General features: G+C 41.0%; 1 protein-coding gene across 3 annotated transcripts in view; it reads left to right on the top strand.

The window, feature by feature from the left end:
* Positions 1–22786, top strand: part of NCKAP1L (NCK associated protein 1 like) — a 45894-nt gene that overhangs the window by 3287 nt on the left and 19821 nt on the right. For all 3 annotated transcript variants that reach the window (XM_023729088.1, XM_023729087.1, XM_023729086.1), the window contains exons 4-20: positions 5832–5888; positions 6330–6472; positions 7447–7537; positions 7630–7767; positions 9037–9085; positions 9182–9338; positions 10931–10987; positions 11614–11710; positions 12280–12389; positions 12545–12677; positions 13475–13556; positions 13772–13830; positions 14017–14162; positions 15442–15574; positions 15870–15989; positions 19175–19320; positions 19604–19735. In XM_023729088.1, coding sequence (XP_023584856.1) covers positions 5832–5888; positions 6330–6472; positions 7447–7537; positions 7630–7767; positions 9037–9085; positions 9182–9338; positions 10931–10987; positions 11614–11710; positions 12280–12389; positions 12545–12677; positions 13475–13556; positions 13772–13830; positions 14017–14162; positions 15442–15574; positions 15870–15989; positions 19175–19320; positions 19604–19735 — 1850 coding nt within the window. The remainder of the gene's footprint in view (positions 1–5831; positions 5889–6329; positions 6473–7446; positions 7538–7629; positions 7768–9036; positions 9086–9181; positions 9339–10930; positions 10988–11613; positions 11711–12279; positions 12390–12544; positions 12678–13474; positions 13557–13771; positions 13831–14016; positions 14163–15441; positions 15575–15869; positions 15990–19174; positions 19321–19603; positions 19736–22786) is intronic.

Raw genomic sequence — 22786 nt, 5'->3', positions numbered from 1 at the left:
ATGCTAAAGTTATATAATACACTGTTTATGAAGGGCAAATTGATGATGTATTTCAAAAGTCTTAAAAATGTACACTTTTTAATATAGCAATCTTCCTCTAGAAATTTATCTTAAGGAAATAATTAGGTAGGAGTGCAAATATATATGTACAAGAATGTACTCTGTTGCATTATTTATGGTAGTGACAACTTGATAATAATTGCTATATCCAATAATAGAGGTGTAGTTCAAAGTTTAGAGTATAGGCCTATAAATGAAAATTATGCAGCTGTTAAAGATAATATATATTTATATTAATTGGCATGGAAAAATGTTGTTTACATATTGCTTAGTGTAAAAGCAAACTACAATACAGTTTAAGAAATAAGATGTCACTAAATGTTTATTGATATAGATAAACATGCATATTAAGATTGGAATTTCTGATTGGTAATGAGTAGTTTTAAAAACTAATTCAGATTATGCTCCTGTTTTTTAAATTTTTCTACAATGAACATGTATTATTTACATATTCAGGAGATAATGTAAAGTTTAGCCCACATTAAAACCCACCAACCCATTGCTGTCGAGTCAATTCCAACTCACAGTGACCCTATAGGACAGAGTAGAATGGCCCCGTAGGTTTTCCAAGGAGCACCTGGTGGATTCAAACTGCTGACCTTTTGGTTAGCAGCCAAATTCTTAACCATTGTGCCACCAGGGTTTCCTAGCCCTCATTGCCTCTGAGCAATTCACGTTTGTGGTGCTATTAGAGTATTTCTTCAGATAATAGGAACAAGGGTCGGGAGCCCTGCCTTCGGTGCCCTGTGCCTACCCTAAGGAGCTAATCCAGGACATTCATCAAATCACACAATGAAGACAGAAGTGGGGACACGGACGACTGTAAGGTCTGAGGAAGGGTCAGGTCAGAGGGTATTAATCTTGGAACTGAGAGTCATGGTTAGGAAGAAGCTAGACACTGGTGAAGGCAATGGAAAGAATGCTGGGAACGTATTTAAAAAGCCTCTTACTAGGGAAAGTTGGAGTCCAAAGGGGATTTTTAGGGCATCTGAATGGTTGCTGTGCTGGTAAAGTTCTGATCCCAAACTGTTTGATATGGCTTATTTAGGGCAGGAAAGGAAATAGGCATACCGAGGTAATGGTGCGTTATAAAGTAGGTAGGCATTGAATCAGACAGATATTTCAAACCTCAGCTTTACAACTTTTAAGTTGTGTGACTTTAGGCAAAGACATTTTCTTTTCTTTTTTTTTTTTTATTGTACTTCAGGTGAAGGCTTACAGAACACATAGTTTCTCATGAAACAGTAGTTGTTTTGTGACATTGGTTAACAACCCCACAACATGTTAACCCTCTCCCTTCTCGACCTTTTTTTTTTTGGTGAAAATATACATAGCCAAAGATACACCATTTCAAAAATTTCTACATGCACAGTTCAGTGACATCGACTACACTCTTCCAATTGTGCTGCTAATCTCACTTTAGAGAAGGCTTACAGAACAAAATAGTTTCTCATTTAACAGTTAGTACACATGTTGCCCTATGACAATGGTTCACAACCTCACAACACATTAACACTATCCTTACTCAACCTTGGGTTCCCTATCACCAGCTTCCCTGTCCCCTTCTGCCTTCTGGCCCTTGTCCCTGGACTGCTGTACCTCATTAGTCCCATTTGGTTTTATGGGGCTGTCCACTCCCAGGCTGAACGGTGAACCTCGGAGATGACCTTACCACTGAGATAAAAGGGTGTCTGAGGGCCATACTCTTGGGGTTTCTCCAGTCTCCTTTAGGCCAGTAAATCTGGTCTTTTTTTTGTGAGTTAGAATTCTGTTCTACATCCTTCTCCAGCTCTGTCCAGAACCCTCTGTTGTGATCCTGGTCAGAGCAGTTGGTGGTAGCCGGGCACCATCTAGCTGTACTGGACTGAGTCTGGTGGAGGCCTTGGTAGCTGTGGTCCATTAGTCCTTTGGACTAATCTTTTCCTTGTATCCTGTTCTCTTCATTCTCCCTTGCTCCTGAAGGGGTGAGACCAGTGGAGTATCTTAGATGGCTGCTCACAGGCTTTTAAGACCCCCGACGCTACTCACCAAGGTAGAATGTAGAACATTGTCTTTATAAGCTGTGTTATGCCAATCGAGCTAGATGTTCCCCGACACCATGGTCCCAACAGCCCTCCACCCAGCAATTCAGTCCCTCAGGGAGTTTGGATGTGTCTATGGAGCTTCCATGACCTTTCCTTGCATAGGCAAAGACATTTTAAATCCTAGTTTTCTTATCTATAAAATGGGGAAATAAAATTTAATACATGGGGTATTTGTGAGGATTAATGAAATTATGTATGGAAGGCATCTAGCATAGTGTTTAGCAATAATAAATAACAAAATGTTAATTCAGTTCCTTTCTTTTTTTCCCCCAAATTTTATTTATTTTGTTGTTGTTGAGAATATATACAGCAAAGCATACACCAATTCACCCGTTTCTACATGTACAATTCAGTGACATTGATTACATTTCTCGAGTTGTGCAACCATTCTCACCCTCCTTTTCCAAGTTGTTCTTCCCTCATTAACCCAAACTCAGTGGCTCCTAAGGTTCCCATCCAATCTTTCAACTTGCTGTTGTCAGTTTGATCCCATACAGGTAGTTCTTAAAAGAGCATAATGCTCGAGGCAGGCTTTTTTTTCACCAGTTAAGCTAATTTATTGTTCGGTTTTAAGATGACTTCAGGGGATATTTTTGGTTTAAGATTTAAAAATTATCTCAGGGCAATAGTTTCAGGGGTTCATCCACCCTCCATGGCTCCAGAAAGTCTAGAGTCCATGAGAATTTGAAATTCTTAATGCATTTTCCCCCTTTTGATCAGGATTAGTCTATGGAATCTTTGATGAAAATATTCAGTAATGGTAGCTGGGCACCATCCAGTTCTTCTGGTCTCATGGCAAAGGAGGCAGTTGTTCATGGAGGCAATTAGCCACACATTCCATATCTTCCTTCTCTTCTTGAGTCTCCTTCTCCCTCTGTTGCTCCAGGTGAGTAGAAACCAATTCTTTGTGCCTTGGATGGCTGCTTGCAAGCTTTTAAGACCCCAGGCCCTATGCAATGAACTAGGAGGTAGTACAGAAGCACTAAACAAGTTATTAGGCCAGTTAACTGGGATGTCCCATGAAACCATGACCCTAAACCTTCAAACCAAGGAACCAATTCCCATGAGGCGTTTGGTTATACTTAAGCAGCCTCAGCAGTTACTCTTTTTTTTGTCTTTGTTGTAAATATATCTATTACACGCTTTTGCCAATTCAGCTTTTATGACATTGGTTAAAAACCCCATGACATGTCAGCACTCTCCCTTCTTGACATTGGGTTCCCTATTACCAGCTTTCCTGTCCCCTCCTGCCTTCTAGTCTTTACCCCTGGGCCGTTGTGCCCCTTTAGTCTTGTTTTGTTTTATGAACCTATCTAATCTTTGGCTGAAGGGTGAACCTCAGGAGTGACTTCATTACTAAGCTAAAAGGGTGTCTGGGGGCCATACTCTCAGGGTTTCTCCAATCTCTGTCAGGCCAGGAAGTCTGGTCTTTTTTTGTGAGTTAGAAATTTGTTCTACATTTTTCTCCAGCTCTGTCCAGGACCCTCTATTGTGATCCCTGTCAGAGCAGTCAGAGGTGGTATCTGGGCACCATTCTAGTTGTACTGGATTCAGTCTTGTGGAAGTCATGGTAGTTGTGGTCCATTAGTCCTTTGGACTAATCTTTCCCTTGTGTCTTTTGTTGTCTTCACTCTTCCTTGCTCCAGATGGGGTGAGACCAGTGGAGTATCTTAGATGGCTGCTCACAAGCTTTTAAGACCCCAGACGCTACTCACCAAAGTAAACTGTAGAACGTTTTCCTTATAAACTATGTTATGCCAGTTGAGCTAGATGTTCCCAGAGACCATGGTCCCCACAGCCCTCAGCCCAGTAATTTGGTCCCTCAGGGAGTTTGGATGTGTCTGTGGAGCTTCTATGACCTTGCCTTGGACAAGCTGGGCTGGCTTTCCCAGTATTGGGTACTCTCTTACCCTTCACCAAAGTTACCACCTATCTATTGTCTATTTTAGTGTTTTTCCCTCACCATCTTTCCCCTCCCTTGTAACCATCAAAGATTGTTTCTTTTTGTGTATAAACCTTTTCATGAGTTTTTATAGTAGTGGTGTCATACAATATTTGTCCTTTTGTGATTGACTTATTTCACTCAGCATAATGCCCTCTAGATTCATCCATGTTGTGAGATGCTTTGCAGATTCATCATTGTTTTTTATCATTGCATAGTACTCCATTGTGTGTATGTACCAGTTTGTTTATCCATTCATCTGTTGATGGACATCTAGGTTGTTTCCATATTTCTGCTATTGTGAACAATGCTGCAATGAACATAGGTATTGAATATGCCACAATTTGCTTTTCCATTTAGATAGCGAAGAAAGAGAGATACTTATAAAAAATTTATTATGGTAAGATATACATAACAAAAATTCGTAGTTTTAACCATTTTTAAAGTGTACAATTCATTTATTACATTTACTATGTTGTACAATCATCACCACTATCCATTTCCAAAAAATTTTCATCACCCCAAACAAAACTCAGTGTCTTTTAAGCAATAATGCCTCATCTCCCTTTCCTTGAAGCCTCTGGTAAACACTACTCTCAATTTGAAGATTAATACCCTCTGACCTGACCCTCCTTCAGTTTATTAGTGGTATGGCAGATCATGGACTATCATGCAGCCATTATAAAGAACGCACTAGTACTCTACTAGATGACTGAGGACTTTTAGCAAGTACGATTGAGTGAGAAGAGCAAAATGTCAAAAAGGGTGTAATATTATCTTAATTTTGTAACATAAATGAAGACCAAAAAAAATCTGTCTCTCTCTCTTTTTCTCCCTCTCTATCTGAATAAATTATATAAATAGGGAGAAAAATAAAAAAGCACATACTAGATTGTTAAACTGGTTTACGGGGTGGGGAGGGTGGGTGCTGATGTGGGGGGAGGGAAGTGTCCATAATAAAACTGTATATTTGATATTTGATATGATTTTATTTATGTAAAGTTACAGATGAAAATAAAAAGAATCTCTATCCCACTGAAATAAGGGTTAAATGAACTGTATGAAAATTATCTAGTAAGTATTTAACACATAGTAGTTGGTTAGTAAGGAGCCCTGGTGGCACAGTGGTTAAAGTGCTCAGCCACTAACCAAAAGATCAGCCATTCAAACCCACCAGCTGCTTCTCAGGAGAAAGCCGTGGAAACCCTATGCGGCAGTTCTACTCTGTCCTGTAGGGTCGCTATGAGTCAGAATTGACTTGATGGCAGTGGGCGTTTTGGTTTAGTTGGTCAGTAAATAGAAACACAGATAGTTGGGTGGTATTCCCATTTGTTAACATGATTAACGCTCCAGAACAGGAGATGCAATCCAAGAACAGACTTTGGGATTCATCAACAAAAATGGGTTTGATTTTCGACATTTTCCAAATAGCCTGTCAGCTGATCTTTTTTTTAATACTGTTTTATTGAGGAAGGAGTCACAGGGATGGTAAGGTCAGGGAGACTATGCATAATATAGTAGGGACTTGTGCCTGTCGAAACGTGGGCATTTGGGCAGGTTGGCCTCATATGAGCCTACTGAAGGCTTACTGAGGAAAAAATTCCTCCCTCTATTTAACAATGCCTCCCGTCTATTACTTGGTGGCTAGGACCTCTAAGGGAGAGAAACTTTCCCCTCAAATTCCAGTAGTACATGTCAGCTTCTGTTTATTCTTTATTCATTCTCTTCTCCAATTCTACCCCCAGGATCATGTATATGAACTTCTCAACACTATTGATGTCTGCCAGTGCCATTTCGATATCGTAAGATTCTTTGCATTTTCTTTTACCCAAGAGCTACAGAAAAGGCTAGGTCTAGATTGGGACAGCGTGAGGCTGCAGGAACGGCTATTTCATTTGTTCATTTCCAGGACTGTAATTCGTTTTAAAAAATGCTGAAATTCAAATGTATTTACTTGTTAAGCAAGTTAGCAACATGATTTATTTAATATAAAATTACATTAAAATCTTCTTACTTTACCCTCTCAACCCCCAATTACTACATATTTCCTAGCCTCTTTGTATCTTGAGCTCACTTTTAGCCCCTGACATTTGTTACAATTTTCTCCTCCTGAATTTTCAATCCTACTTCTAAATATACCCATTCAGAGTCTATTTAGCATTGTCTGGAACGGTTGGGGGAAATAGGGAGATCCAGGTTCAGTGACCCTACTGCTCTTGAATTCCTGTATATTCTCCTTGTAGAATCTCAACTTTGACTTCACTCGAAGTTACCTGGACTTGATTGTGACTTACACCTCAGTTGTTTTACTTCTGTCACGGATTGAAGATCGACGGGTACTCATTGGCATGTACAACTGTGCCCATGAGATGCTGCACGGGCATAGGTGAGTCAAGGGGATGTACTATATGAAGAGTCTCATATTTGGTGCTATGAGATAGGAGGTCAGTAGATTCAAAGGAAATAGATGCCATCCATTCTCATATGAGAACCTGTAATCTACATAATGACTCAGGCAAAACAAAACAATTTAGAATACTTACAAGGGCATATACCAACAGGTGTGCTCTCACATGTAGTTAACTCTTGAATACCTGTAGTGGATTATCCAGTTTGCATTGCCTCTGATCAATTTTTAATCCTGAGCTGGCTTCTACTCTGCTTTTCAGGTTATTGCAAAAGCAAAGAAAATTCTTTTTAGTATTGGTAGGAATAATACTAATAAGATAAAGCCATTAGAAGTAAGTAATGTATAATGATACATTTGAAGCCAAATATAAATGGCTTTTGGATTATCTGTAATTCTGCCCTCCGTTAGTGCAAATGTTAGTATTTAAGGGCTGAAAAAATGAAGACGAGAGGGATCAGAGTGGGCTGTGGCATACTGTTCTGTGCATGCATATGGATTCCCATGCATGTACGGGATACCTAGGCACATGCCTTAGCCATTTACTTTGTTTTATATCTTTTGAGTTGTGTACAGATTTGGGTCCCGTCATGTTACTGAGTTTCCAACTAATCAACAAGAATTTATAGAGTACTTATAATGTGTCTAACCCTAATTTGGATGCTTATAAGGAAGAAACTTTCATGAACCTGCCCAATATTGTGTGATTCTGTCTAACCATAGCTCAGCGTGCCTGGGCCTGGAGTGGGGTGTCCGTCTATGTAATTCACAGTTTAATGTGTATATCTTTGAAGGTGGTAGGGAATGCCAGCCTATGCACACATCTTTATCCTATATGCAAATATGGGAGTTTAAGTCATGATTAGAGAGGCATTCTACCTGAGATACCCCTGGTGACTTCACAGATTGGTTAAGTGAGGCCTGTAGCTCCTTTTTCCTCTGCTTTCTTTCAGTGACCCCAGTTTTGCTCGTCTGGGTCAGATGGTCTTGGAGTATGACCACCCTCTGAAAAAGCTGACAGAGGAGTTTTGTCCTCACACAAAGGCAAGTTTCCTGAGAGAGCAGAGAATTCCTTAGTCCATGGAGTATATTGTCCTTATCATTGTCATTAAGAATTCATTTGTTTTTCCTCACAGGCTGTGAGTGGGGCTCTCCTCTCTTTGTACTTCCTTTTTGTTCGAAGGAACCAGGGGGCAGAGCAGTGGCGTAGTGCTCAGCTTCTGAGTGTCATCAGCACTCCCTCAGCCATGATTAACCCTGCTGGTTCAGACACAGTGAGTTCCCCTTTCCTTTTGTTAGTGGAGGCATTCCCTTTCCAAAGGCCATCTCTGTAGAGAGTGCTTCTTTCAGGAAATACCAACCCTAAAAATGTTTTAGCCCTCTTCTAGGATATGCCTCTAAGTTGATTACCTCTTGTGGCTAAAAAGTCATGGTTAAGTTAGAGCTTTTGTTGGGATCAGGATTAGTGTGTGCTTGCCTATAGAAGGAATTTAGTAAATATTCATAGAATGAATGAAAAGTTGAATGAATGGTGGAGAAACTGTGTCATTAGGCACTTATTTAGCCCAGCAGGAACTTGAATTTAGGAGTCAATCACTTAACAAATATTTTTTGTTCAACTACCATGGCCCAAAGTCTTTCCTTCAAATAATTTATAGTCTAGGGAAGATAGGCCATGTAGGCACAAAAATATAGCTGATGCTGCAAAATGAGTGATAAGTGCCAAATGAGTGATTTGCAGTTTAAGTGGTAAAATCATCCAACCAAAACCCAAAACAAAACTCACTACCGTCAAGTCAATTCCGATTCATAGTGACCCTATAAGACAGAGTAGATCTGCCCCATAGGGTTTCCAAGGCTGTAACCCTTTTTTTTTTTTTAAATTTTATTTTTATTGGGCTTTAGGTGAAAGTTTGCAATTTAAGCTAGTTTCTAATACAAAAATTTGTACACACATTGTTATGTGACCCTAGTTGCTCTCTCTATACTGTGAGAGCACTCTCCTTTCCACCTCAGATTTCATGTGTCCATTCAACCAGCTCCCGACCCTCTCTGCAAGGCTGTAATCTTTAGGAAGCAAACTGGCACATTTTTCTCCCCTAATGTGACAGGTAGGTTCGAACCACTGACCTTTCTGTTAGCAGCTGAGCGCTTTAACCACTGTACCAACAGGGCTCCTAAAATAACCCAAAAAAGGGTGAAATCATGAGACAGTTTCATCAAGTCTTGCTCTCTTATTATTAAAAGTATCTGAACTGTTAAAGAGAAGTTATGTTGAACCTTTTGTTTGTCCTGGCTTCCAGTCCAAGCTCCTTTTTCTTTTCTCAATCATATTTCTTTTTCCTCACTCCACTCCCAGTGCCTCACCTCCATTATCAGCAGGTTTCCCAGCTAGTGGCTTATCAAAGTACCCTAATCCAGTCTGGTGAAATAACAGTTGGTTTTGCTACCCAGATTCTAGCTTGACTACCTCTGTTATTTTTCTCCTTTGGGGAGGACTAAGTTAAATAACTGCTTGACCATCTCTTCCTCTCTTCTCACAGATGGCCTGTGAGTACCTGTCCATGGACGTGATGGAGCGCTGGATTATCAGTAAGTTTTGTGAAATTAAATGGGAATGGACGTAGCAGCATTATGTGAATAACACGTTCTAAAAGTCTTTCTCTGCACTGTTTTACCCATCGGCAGTTGGGTTTCTTCTTTGCCATGCTTGCCTCAACTCCAATACCCAGTGTCAGAAGCTGTGGAAGCTGTGTCTGCAGGGCTCCCTGTACATTACCCTCATCCGGGAGGATGTCCTGCAAGTGCACAAGGTCACCGAGGACCTGTTTAGTGGTTTGAAAGGGTGAGAGACATTAACACCAAACTGATTTTATTTGGGGATTTTTAGCCTCTCCTTACATCCTTTGTCAGTCTCCAAGTGCCCCTAGAGTACAGGTGGTAAGGATTAATTCTAATGATTGAAGAAATATTTATTGCATACTTACTATTTACTAGGTACTTCACTGGGTTTTGGGGTCCTGGTAGCACAGTGGTTAAGAGCTAGGGCTGCTAACCAAAAAGTTGGCAGTTTGAATCCACCAGCCGCTCCTTGGAAATCGTATGGAGCAGTTCTACTCTGTCCTGTAGGGTCGCTATGAGTTATAATTGGCTTGATGGCAATGAATTTGGTTTTTGGTTTTGACATAAATGATTTAATTTGATCTTTATGATAACTCAGATGTAAGTATTGATATCATTTTTCATAACTGAGAAAATGGAGACTCAGTCTTGGTATCAGTTAATAAGCAGTGGAGTTAGAGAAAATAATTCCAGAGATTTTGACTCTTAATCCTGCTCTTTTTTATCATACCATGTAGAGGTTGAAATAATTATCCATCAGGAATGCTGTGGAGTTGAATCCTGATTTAATTAAGATAATTCCCAACTCTAAATTTCTTTGATTCTGTGCTAAGTTCAATAAGGGAGTGGTTTGGAGAACGGAAAATATGACGTTACGTTGCTCCACTAATGTGGTGGCAACAGTGATACTAGACAAGAGAAGACACATGTGAGGAACATAGAGAGCAATGAGTCTAAAGTAACGCTGGGATTCTGAACATGAATGACTAGGAGAAACAAGAGATTTGGTCACCAGAATCAAATATTGTAGGCAAACCAAGAACAATGAAAAGGCCAATTAATCTGGTGATTCAGAAGTTCACAGTGATCTTGGAGAAAGCAGTTTGTGTAATGTCAAAGCCTTGTGAGTCTCAACGGTCAATGAGAGATGAGGAAGTAAAAGTGTATCTTTGGAGTTTAGTGATGTGGGAGAATAGGCAAAGTTCAATAGATTGTCAGGGTCAAGCCAGGGCCTTTTTAGAATGGAGGAGGCTTTGAACTTGTTGTTGGGAGAAAAGAGCCAGTGGAGATGGAGAGATTAAAGAAGCTACAAAGGGATAACTGATAAAGTTATATATTCTAAGAGGAGGTGGGTGGGAATGTGAGGCAAGGTAGAACTGGAGTAACTACTTTTAGTTGAGAGCAGGGCCTATATCATATTCATACACTGCTTCTTTCATCCCCCTCAAACCTGGACGTATAAATCTAAGATTAAATCTTGACTTGAAGGTACTCTCGAAGCATAGGATGAGAAGTCAAGTGGTCTAGCCTCAGCTTTGCCATTAAAGCCTTGTGTAACCTTGGACAAGTCATTTTCCTTCCCTAGGTATTATTTTCCTTATCTGCAAAATAATACGGTAAAACTGATACATCTCTAAGCTCGTTGAGTCTTTTATCAATAGACCACGTTGGGAAGGAGAGTTTGGAAAGATCCTGCTAGTGAGGGCTGCCTATGCTCCCTCAGGCTTTAGTTGGGAATCTCTGCAGACTGGGGAGGTGGGCAAGGCCCCTAACTGGTGGTTTGGCCAACCCTTCTGTGCTTGTGTCGTTCCTCAGGTATGGCAAGCGAGTGGCTGACATAAAGGAAAGCAAGGAATATGTAATTGCAAACAGGTAAATGTGTGGAACGGGTTCCCTGAGAGGAGATGGAATAGGAATCTCTCCTGACCTTTGTTCTCACCTAAGCTGCCCCCACTTTCTGTACAGCCTTTTTGCCTCAACCCAGGAGCTTCTGCTGCCACCACAGAGTCTTGTGTTTTCTTTCCAAGTCTAACTTTTGCATTGAACCTTTTTCCCGCTTGACATCCCTTTCCAAATGCAGCTTTCCTCTGCTCTGCCTGTAGAGGGTTTCTTTTTTCCCTAAATTTTATTGTGTTTTAGGTGAAAATTTACAGCTCAAGTTAGTTTCTCATTCAAAAATTTATACGCAAATTGTTTTGTGACATTGGTTGCAATCCCCAGAATACGTCAGCACTCTCCCCCTTTCCACCTCGAGTTCCAGTTTTCCTGTCCCTTCCGTCTTTGCTTTTGGGCAGGTGTTACTCGTTTGATCTCATATACTTGATTGAACTAAGAAGCACCTTCTTCACCTGTGTTGTTGTTTGTTTTATAGGCCTGTCTAATCTTTGGCTGAAAGGTGGACTTCTGGAGTGGCTTCAGTTCTGAGTTAGCAGAGTGCTGTGGAGGGTTTTTAAGGGTTGGGGAGGCAATATTTTCTAGTTTCCACCTTCCTTCCTCAGTGGCCAGTTACACTGTCAACGGCGACAATTTCTGCGGATGGCAGTGAAGGAGCTGGGAAGTGTGTTAACTGATGAACCAGGACTACTGGGTCCCAAGGCAAGAGAAAGAAATGTTGGGGGGAGGGAGGTGTGATGACCAAATATAAGAGACTGACTCTATCGGGGGAGGTGTTTTTGCATTCATGAGTTTTTGTTTCTGAGTCTTTTGTGGTCTATTTGTATGTATATATTCGATTCTCTTGAAGCTTCTTGGAGGAACACAAAGCTTTTTATGTATCTTTTTTGGGCACTAATCATAGTATGCCATGTATTATAGCTATTTGTGTACTTCTCTTATCCTCTGTTTGAGTGTGAACTAACTGAAGACAGAGCTTTTTTTTTTTTTTTAAATCATCTTGTAGAACCACGTAAATGCCCAGTAAATATTTCTAAAATTAATTTAATGGAGAGGGAGTACTGACTGTGAGCTAATGTTAACATAGGTACATGTCTGATTCTGAGCATGTGTTGAGGTTTTTTTGTGTGTCTGTGTGTTTATTGTTTGACACTGTTGTTGGTATGGCTATACAATTGTGTCCATATGCATATTATCAAGGTGGTTTTCTCTATGCTTTGAGATCCATTCTTTCAGTTGAAAATGCTTAATAGTCCCTGTACTCTCCTTAGGCCCTTTTGGCTTTCATGGCCCTATCCTTCATTCGTGATGAAGTTACCTGGCTGGTTCGCCACGCAGAAAATGTCACCAAGACAAAGACGCCTGAGGACTATGCTGACTCGTTAGTATTTGATATGGTTAAGAACCTTGACCTTAGATGGACTGGGAAAAGGGTACAGGAAGGAATCAAATTTTCTGCCTTGTTATCACTGTCTTGTCTCAATTCATATTTCTGGTCTTTCATACATCTCTCTGTTCTCACCCACTCCTTTGTAGAAGCATTGCGGAACTACTTTTCTTGTTGGAGGAGATTAGAGCTCTTGTCCGAAGACACATCAAAGTGATACAGCAATACCACCTTCAGTACTTGGCCAGATTTGATGCCCTTGTGCTCAGTGACATCATTCAGGTATGTTTAATTGATTATACTTTAGAAATTTCAGGGTGATCCTTGGTCATTTTCCTCTTGGAGCCACGCTGTCTGAATCTCATGTTCTGTAGATTGGGTGTCAGGAAGCTTGACTTTCCCCTCTATGTGTATATATGTACATATATATTTAAAAGGACTGATAATCTCAATAAGAAGCCCTGGTGGTGCAGTGTTAAAGTGCTCTGCTGCTAGCCAAAAGGTCAGCAGTCTGAACCCACCAGCCATTCCGTGGGAGAAAGACGTGGCAGTCTGCTTCCGTAAAGATTTACAGCCTTGGAAACCCTATGAGGCAGTTCTACTCTGACCTGTAGGGTTGCTTTGAGTCAGAATTAACTCCACAAAAGTGAGGTTTTTTTTTTTGATAACCTCAATAGTCTTTTTCTCCTAAGTGAAGCTACAGAGCAGAAAACTGAAGAACCAAACCTGCTGCCATCGAGTCGATTCTGATTTATAGCAACCCTATAGGACGGAGTAGAACTGCCCCATAGAGTTTCCAAGGAGCAGCTGGTGGATTTGAACTGCTGACCTTTTGGTTAGCAGCCAAGCTCTTAACCACTACGCTACCAGGGCGCCAGAAATAGGAGAGAAAATTAAAAAGAAGCTTGGTGTTAGTGTGGCAGGAAATCAGGAACGTTCCTCCATCTCTCATTTGGCATTTTTTCTGTTTGTGGCACTTACCAGTTCCTTCTACCTTCATATACTGACCAAGCATTTTGTCTTATTTTCTATCCTGGCGGGACCTATGCCCACTTGATGTTACTCGCCTTCCCTTTCAGAACCTGTCAGTGTGTCCAGAGGAGGAGTCTATCATCATGTCCTCGTTCGTCAGTACTCTCTCCTCTCTGAATCTCAAACAAGGTAACTGGAGGGAGATGAGGGAGTAGAGCATATATAAGGCGAACATCTTCTCTCTAGAAATATTAATCTCTTGAGCTAGGATATGAGAAAAGATGACTTGGAAGAAGATCTCCCATTCTATGCAATCTAGTGTCCTGTCGGGTCAGCCTCTTCGGTGTCACACGTGGTGCTGTTTTATTGTATGTTTTTAAAATTTGCTTCTATTTTGCTTGTAGTTGATAATGGAGAGAAATTTGAATTCTCTGGTTTGAGGCTGGACTGGTTCCGCCTACAGGTAATAGTCTATTGCTGTTGATGGTTCTCCATCCTCAGATTTTTCCTCCCTCACAATCCCTTCTAATTTTATTTCCTAACCTCTGCTATATGAGGTGACTCATATGGGCCAAACTGTAGTCCTAAGGCTGGGAGCCCTTTTCATCTCTCTTGTTTTTCTCTACCCTTTTCCTAACTCCAACCACAGGCATATACCAGTGTGGCTAAGGCCCCCCTGCACCTGCATGAAAACCCTGATTTAGCCAAGGTGATGAACCTCATTGTCTTTCACTCTCAAATGCTGGACTCAGTAGAGAAAATGCTGGTGGAAACTTCTGACCTGTCTATCTTCTGGTATGTCCTAGTTCAGAGCGCTTTATCAATTCACTTGATCTCCTGCCAGCCTCTGTGAAGGATTGTAATTCCCCTAGACAGATGGGAAAGTATTTTTTTCTTTGAGAGCTCCTTAAACGCAGATGCTCAAACTGCACAGCTTACTCATTCAGTTTCTACTAATAATCCTAAGCAATAGGAATTTGAAGTTGATTCCCTTTTATTCTGTAGTCACGCTCTTTAGGAAAGTCATTTAGACTTTACACAGCCTTCCCTTCTTTGAGATAATTCAGCCACATGTCTTTTTCCAATCTTTTATTATCTTCCCTGCTGTCTTTGAAAACTTTTTCAGCCTTTTTTTGTTTTTAAATTTTAGAACATTGTGATTTAAAAGAGACATGGAAAACGAGATTTAGTGGAGAGAACTAAAAATAACTGAGAGAGCTGGGGCATAGATCTTTGGAGAATGAAAATTACTTTGTCTTCCTTAGGTAGCATTCAACATTTATTGGATGACCACTGTTGTACATAACTCTACCCTTTAAGAGATCCAAAAAACCTAATATGTTGTTTCTGCTCTCTGTATTCAATGTTAAAAAACAAAAACAAAAACACAACAACAACTGTCCTGACTCATGGTGACCATATGTGTGTCAGAGTAGAACTTTTCCTTTACAGGGTTTTCAATAGCTGGATTTTTGGAAGTAGATCACCAGGCCTTTCTTCTCAGGTACCTCTGGGTGGACTAAACCTCCAACCGTTTGTTTAGCAGCCTAGCCCATTAAACATTTGCACCACCCAGGACTCTGTATTCAATATAGGTGAGGATAAATATAACAACCACATGTGAAAAGGACATCAACATAATAATTGCGAATGTTAAAAAATGTAAAATGAGTGCAAAATGTTGAGAGGATATAGGGTTGAGGAAAGATGAGTCTCATGGAATTAACCTAAGAAGGATTTCTGGAGTTGGAATATTGAATTTTGGGAGCGATGTGAATTAGCAGTACTCAAGGGGTTCTAAATTAGGGTGAATGGCCCAAATCATGCAAAGATTCTGAGGGAGGAATAACAAGTTCTGTGCAAGGAAAGAGAAGAAGATTATCATTAAACTGCCCTGGGGTCCATTGTAAAAATATCTGCAAGAGTTAGGTTTCCCTTCTCCCTCAGGCTAAGGTAAATCAAGGAGGGAATGGTGGATATCAATAAATATTTGTGAAAGAATGACTATTCTCTCCACCTCAGAGGGACCAGCTCCTATGCCATGGCTCTAAATCTCCTTCCTCTTTCTCTGCAGCTTTCACCTCCGTATCTTTGAGAAGATGTTTGCTATGACCCTGGAGGAACCTACTATGTTGCGCTATGCTATTGCCTTCCCCCTGATTTGTGCTCATTTTGTCCACTGCACTCATGAGATGTGCCCAGAGGAGGTGGGTGTCCGGAACTCCAAACCCTGTCATCTCTCTAATCACATTTCATCCTTATTCCCCCAAATGGAAAACACATCCTCAAGGGTTGATTTTGATCCCAAGAAGGGTACAAACATAGGAATATGACATAAGTCCCTAAATATCTCAGCTTGATGTCGAATGTGTCCTCTCCCCCGTCTCGGTTTCTTCGTTTATAGGAGTGGGTAGCTCAGGCAAGGGGATCAGAGCAGTATTATGAGTTAAGAATTAGCTACCCTGGTGATGACAATTTCTTCCTTTGTCCCTTTTCCCACAGTACCCTCATCTGAAGAACCATGGCCTTCACCACTGCAACTCCTTCCTGGAAGAGTTGGCCAAACAGACGAGCAACTGTGTCCTAGACATCTGCGCTGAACAGCGAAACCTGAGTGAGCAGGTAAGCTTGGTTCTTGCTTTGTTTCAGTTTCCCTTCTGCCATTCCTCAGTGCCTTCCCTGTCTACATTTGTCTCTCTCTCAAATGCCAAGTTCTCCAACTTTTTCTCTCAAATAGGGCTAGGGCTTTTGCATTCTTGAGTTTACGGTGTGATTCTTTTCTAAGTGTTGTCCCTTCAGTCTTTACTACATTAGGACTAGATCAAACCAAACCAAACCCATTGCTATTGAGTCAATTCCGACTCATAACAACCCAATAGGATGGAGTAGAACTGCCCCATAGGGTTTCCAAGGTGGTAATCTTTACGAAAGCAGACTGCCACATCTTTGTCCTGTGGATCAACTGGTGGGTTTGAACTGCTGACGTTTTGATTAGCAGCTGAGTGCTTTAACCACTGTGCCACCAGGGCTCCTTAGGACTAGACAGAAGTGTCTAAAAATACTCTTATTTGAACAGCTGAACTCCAACAAAATTTGTGCTCTCATTTGAAGAGTTCCAAGAGATGAGTTAACTTTCCAATTTACTTCCTCTTCTCTCTTTCCCTTGTGTACACAGACTTAGAACAGTGGCCCACAGATCAATCATAGGGCGTTTCATCTGTATCTTCTCATCTTCCTACCCTTCTGCATCCTGATTTGCTGCCGTCTGAACATTTTCAGGCACCTTGTCTGTGTTTATCCTCAAGGCTGCTTTCTTGTCCTTGTATTCCTGTTTTTCCCCCCTCCCTTCCTTGACTGACTCACAACACCTGGTAATGATTAGTTCAACCTAAATTTCAGAAAATTCTAAAATGAGGAACTTGTTTTGCTGTTGCCCTGGAATCTTTTAGGTTGCCAAGACTACCTACCCTTCCTGGGTTTGAGTCAGGCTTAGTAACAACTTTGGTGGACGGGAAACCAGGTGTGCGTGCGTGCGTGTGTGTGTGTGTGTGTGTGTGTGTGTATGTACGTGGATACATATGCATGGTTACATTATTACTTAACTTCCTGTTTTCTCATATGTAAAATGGGACAAAAATATTTTCTTCATAGAGGTGTCATAAGGATTAAATGAAATAGAGTACATAAAATTTTTGGTATACAGCAGTCAATAAATGTCAGCTGTTATATTATTTGGCACTTACTGGCCACTAAGCCCTGTGCTAGGTTTTTGGGGTCAGGTCTCAAAAGGAAGGTACACAATCCCTGCCCTTGGGGAATGTTCCAATCTAATGGGGAAAAGAGTACAAAAACATGTTTGAAAGAAGTCTAAATAATTCAGGGAAGATATGTAAACAAGTACAATGGGTGTATTCATCACTCGTTTGTATAGCTACTACGTGCGAGGGGCATAGTTAAGGAGATTTGCTCAGTGCTTTATCAGGGATGACAAAAACATGATGTGAGTAATTGTTTTCACACACACCAGATCTTTTGCAATCCAATGAGTGTTAGCCCATCCAAAGTTACCATTTTGAGTAAATAATTATATTAGTGATGTTGCCGTTACTACTGGAGTTATAATTTTTTGGAACTGCTTTCAGAATCCACCACAGACACTTAAAAAAATTTATTGTGGTTATATATGTGTGTGTGTGTATATATATATATGTATATGTATATGTATATATGTGTATACACATATATACATATACATATACATATATATATATATATGAGCCCTAGTAGCTCAGTGGTTAGGTGCTTGGCTACCATCTGAAAGGTTCGAACCCACGAGCCACTCCTTGAGAGAAAGATGTGGCAGTTTGCTTCCATAAAGATTTATAACCTTGGAAACCCAGTGGGGCACTCCTACTCTGCGCTACAGGGTCGCCATGAGTCAGAATTAACTTGACGACAATGGATATGTATATATAAAACAAAAATTTGCCGTTTTTAAGTGTATAATTCAGTGACATTAATTACATTCAAACCATCACTGTTATCTATTTCCAAAAGCTTTTCATCACCCCAAACAGAAAATCAGTATTCCTTAAGCAATAACTTCCCATTCCTTCCTCCCCACAGCCCCTGGTAACCACTAATAAACTTCCGTTTCTATGCATTTTCTTATTCTAGATATTTTATATAAGGGGGATCATACAATATTTGTCCTTTTGTGTACCGCAGACACCTTTGAATAATCTCAGGGTTGATACAACTTTGTCCATCAAGGTGGACTTGATTTTTTAAAACAGCCAAGAATCAGGATTTAAAAAAACAAAGTGTGACTAAAAAAAAAAAAAAAAACCCAAACCCGTAACTGTCGAGTCGCTTCTGACTCATATGACCCTATGGGACAGAATAGAACTGTCTCATAGGATTTCCAAGGAACGGCTGGTAGATTCGAACTACTGACCTTTTGGTTAGCATCCAAGCTCTTAACCACTGTACTACCAAGGCTCCAAAGTATAACTAGAAAGTAACAAAACCATATTACTTGTGTGGCTCCTATATTGCTCTAAAAGCAATTCCTAAGGAGGAATTTTCAGATACTCTGCATATTGGCAGCAGCATTGGAATAAATGGAGAGAATCCTGTGGTGATTGCCTTGAAGGAAATATCTGAATATGTACGTTTTATCTTATACTTTCTGTATGGCTAACTGTGGTATCTCAGTGAAGACGAGAAATGCAGGATTGATGTTTAAGCTAACTAGCAAGAAATGTATTATCTTATTTCAAGAAGAGGTGGGCAGAGACTGCTGGCCATGTTGTGAGCTCTGTGTCTTTGGAGGGCTGTGGTAGTGTGAGTAACTCTGCCCATGGGATAGAATATGAAGGAACGTAGGAAGGGAGACGGTTGTTCGCTACTAGCAAAAATAACTGTCTTCCCAGGTTGGAAGACCCTAGAAAGCACAACGGAGTGAAGTTCTTAGATCTTATTTTTTTTAACTTGCGTTTTTCCATTAGTTAAGACTCTCAGCATGTGGGTGGGGATTTGATGACCTGATCCCTGAAAGACACTGCTACCTTGAGACTTTGAACCTGTAAATGGGGAAGTATTTAATGGAAACTAAAAGAGGTGAGCACATTACAAATAGGCCCTCGTTAGAGAAAGAGAGACATGGAAGGAGAGAAAGAAAAAGGTTGAAAGATAAAAAGAACAGACAATAATGTAGAGACCTTGTTTTTCTAACTGTTAGATGGGATTTTCTGCTGTTCAGAAACTAATGTTGGTTCTCCATTCACTTGTGTTTGTTTCTAAAGCTTCTACCTAAGCATTGTGCCACTACCATCAGCAAAGCCAAGAACAAGAAAACCATGAAACAGAGGCAGATTCCCAGAAAGGGAGAGCCAGAGAGGGACAAGCCAGGAGCTGAGAGTCACCGGAAGAACCGCAGCGTTGTCACCACGTGAGGACATGGGCCCCAGAGGGCAAACTGGGCATTGCATCAAAGAAAGGAGAAAAGGGAAGAGGGAAGGTTATACAGCAAAAGAACATGGAAGCGATGGTGGGGGAATGACCAGATATGGAAAAGCACTTAAATGTGAATTTTCTGCTTCGCTTTTGAAGTCAGCACCAGTGTGTACCATTCTAGGCTGAGTATCCCTAGAAGATGAAAGGCACCTGAAGGTCATGGTCTGACAGATCCAGACCTGTAATCAAGGCTCATTTGACTTTCTCGTTTTTCCCAGCATGGACAAGCTACACCTCATCTTGACAGAATTGGCACTGACAATGAATCACGTGCGCAGTTTTTCTGTGTTTGAACACACTGTCTTTCCTTCTGAGTATCTCAGCAGCCACCTGGAGGCCAGACTCAACAGGTATTGCTCTTTTCTTGTCTTCTATGTTTGCATAGTATGGTAATTCTCAAAGATGTGTTCCTCTACACTCATCTTGGCGGTCATGCCACACCCTGAAGATTCTGATACAGTCTTGATAAAAAACAAATAAACAAAAACAACCCCAAACCTCTACAAATGGTTTTGATGAACAGTCAGAATCGATCACCACTGGTTTAGTAGAATGATCAGGGCCTTTGCAGTCAGAGGACCTGTGTCGACATCCTGGCCATTAGCTAAGAGGCTGGAGCAGGTTGTCTAACTTGTTTGAGCCTTAGTTTCCTCTCCTGTAAAGTAAGAGTGATATTTATGTTACAGGTAACTGAGAATTGCCTATCATTGAAACTTGGTAGTGAGAATTAAAGATAATGATGAATGCAAAGTTTCTGACATAATAGGCCTCAGTAAAATGAATTCCCTTCCTCCTGTTTTGCCCTTCTTTCTATTACCCCCTCAAATTAGGAGGAACACCCCTTATACTGGCATTGGGCACTATCATCAGAAATCAGGGAAGTGGGGGGAGGAATTATTACAGATAATCCCCTGATAGTCTATGTTTTGTTTTGGAAAAGTAGTATATTCATTCACTCATTCAGCAAATATTTATTGAACACCTATTATGTGCCAGCACTGTTGTAGAAGCTGTTGATACTAGAAAGTAACAAAACCATGTTTCTTGTGTGGCTCCTATGTTGCTCTAAAAGCAAGTCCAAAGGAGGAGTTTTCGGATACCCTCTGGATATTGGCAGCAGCACTGAAATAAATGGAGAGAATTTCTTGGTGATTGCCTTGAAGGAAATATCTGAATATATATATTCTATCTTATACTCACAACAGACAAAACCCTCTACCCCCATGAAACTTACATTCTAGTGAGGGAGATAGACAAACAAAATAAGAAAGTAGAATATACAGTGTGTTATAGTAATAAGTGTGAAGCAGAAAAATAAAACAGGAAAGGGAGATAGGAAATATGTGAGTAGGGGTGGTGGTGGTGGTGAGGTGTTGCAGTTTTAGATACGGCAGCCAGCGAAGGCCCCCTTGAGAAAATGACTTTTGAGTAAACCTCTGAAAGAAGTGAGGAAGCCAGCCAGGTGGCTGTCAGGGGAAAGAGCATTTGAGGCAGAGGAAACAGCAAGTTCTGAGGTGGGAGTGACCTGGTATATTAAAGGGACCTGGAGGAGGCCAGTGTGGCTGGAGCAGAATGAGATTGGGGGAGATTGGTCGGACAGGAGGTCAGAGAGGTTGAGGGAACTGCAGATTATGTAGGTGCTTATATGCATCGTAAGGACTTTGACTTTTATTCTGAGTGAGTTGAGGAACCTTGGGGTTTTTGAGCAGAGGAGTAACAGATTCTGACTTAATATTTCAACAGGATCACTCTGGCTGCACTAGAGGGTCAAGGGTGGAAACAGGGAGACCAATTAGTCTGTTTTAATTGCAGGAGATGCAGATTTATTTTTCAGTTACAATTTTACTTGGGCAATAATAAAATCGGTTTGTTTTCCTTGTGTATATGTTAGTGATACAGAAGGAAGTGTCTCAGGTACATACACAACGTCAAGAAGACAGTTTGATTAATTGTTCATGTGCAAACCTTTAGAAGCTGGTAGTGGTTTCCAGGCCCTGTAGCAGCATGGGTATGCTATTTTAGTTTTCCATGAGTATCTCTGACACTTTCTTCATTGACATAATTGTTCCCAAGGCCCCAGGTTTGGCCTAGAGGTTTGGTCTCAGTGAAAATTCTTAAATAGATTAGGCTTGCCTCCAGCCTGTCCCTTCTGTATTATTTTCCCCCAAGTGGTACCCAAGTGTTCGGTACTTCTTCTTTTTTCCCTTTCATTTGGGGAGTGGGCGGCCCTCCTATTCCATTCTCCTCCTGCTATAAAAATTTCACAAAACAACAACAAAATGCCTGCTTCTACAGGAAGAATATGATAAACTCATTCATAAAAAATCCAGCTGCTGTCAAGTTGACTCCAACTCATGGTGACCTCATGTGTGTCAGAGTAGAATTGTGCTCCATAGGGTTTTCAATGGCTAATTTTTCAGAAGTAGCTGCTAGACCTTTCTTCCAAGTTACTTCTGGGTAGGCTTGAACCTCCAGAACCTCCAACCTTTCGGTTAGCAGCTGAGGGCGTTAAGCATTTGCACCACCCAGGGACTTCTAAAACTCATTCATATTTTAGGCAAAAATGACTAACAAAAGCTTGAAGTGTGATGTTCCTCTTTCCCCTACTATTTATATTCTAACAAGCAAAAAAGCCTGAGGTCAAAGTTGTTGTGTGCCTGCAAGCCAATTCCCACTCATCGTGACCCTATATGACAGTAGAACTGCCTCATAGGGTTTCCTAGACTGTAGTCTTTATGGGAACAGACCACAGGTCTTTTCTCCCAGAGAGCTGCTGGTAGGTTTAAACCGCCGACCTTTCTGTTCGCAAGGGAGTGCTTAACCACTGAAGTATCAGGTATCTGTGGAAGGTATTTTAGGATGAGTTGGGTGTCCCTGGAGAGGGGTCTTCCTGGTGTGTCTCTGAAATAATACACTGTAGGCGGTTACTCGGTTTTCTCTCAGGTTGGCTATAGCTGCATGCCAGCTAAGTGTGCTCTCTATCCAGTCCTGGCTCCCCTGGCCACTTGGGGATTACACTGCATTCCCAAGGATTTCTGGGTGTGATTTGCCATTTCTGATAGTGGTTGGAACCAATTCTTTCCAAGGAGAAAAGACAACTACTGGCACCAATAATGCAGGTGGTGTGGGCCTTCAGGTCTAAGTCAGATGGAATTTGGGAGGCCAGACTTTTTACTACCTGACTTTCTCCAGAGGAGACTGATGAGCAGCATAGTGATTAGGAATCAAATGTTATTGGATTAAGTCCCAGTTCTGCCACTTGCCATCTGTGTGATCTTCAGCAAGTGGTTTAATACCTCCGTGTCTCAGTTTCCTCACCTGTAAAATGGGGATAACAACTGTGCCTACTTACTGGGTTACTATGAAGTTTAAATGAGATAACGCATGTAGTAAAATCTCAG

Source organism: Trichechus manatus, unplaced genomic scaffold (assembly GCF_000243295.1).
Source record: "Trichechus manatus latirostris isolate Lorelei unplaced genomic scaffold, TriManLat1.0 scaffold00027, whole genome shotgun sequence".
In the NCBI taxonomy this organism is placed as follows: Eukaryota; Metazoa; Chordata; class Mammalia; order Sirenia; family Trichechidae; genus Trichechus; species Trichechus manatus.
The sequence above is the reverse complement of the archived record's forward strand: the minus strand, read 5'-3'. Positions and strand labels throughout refer to the sequence as shown.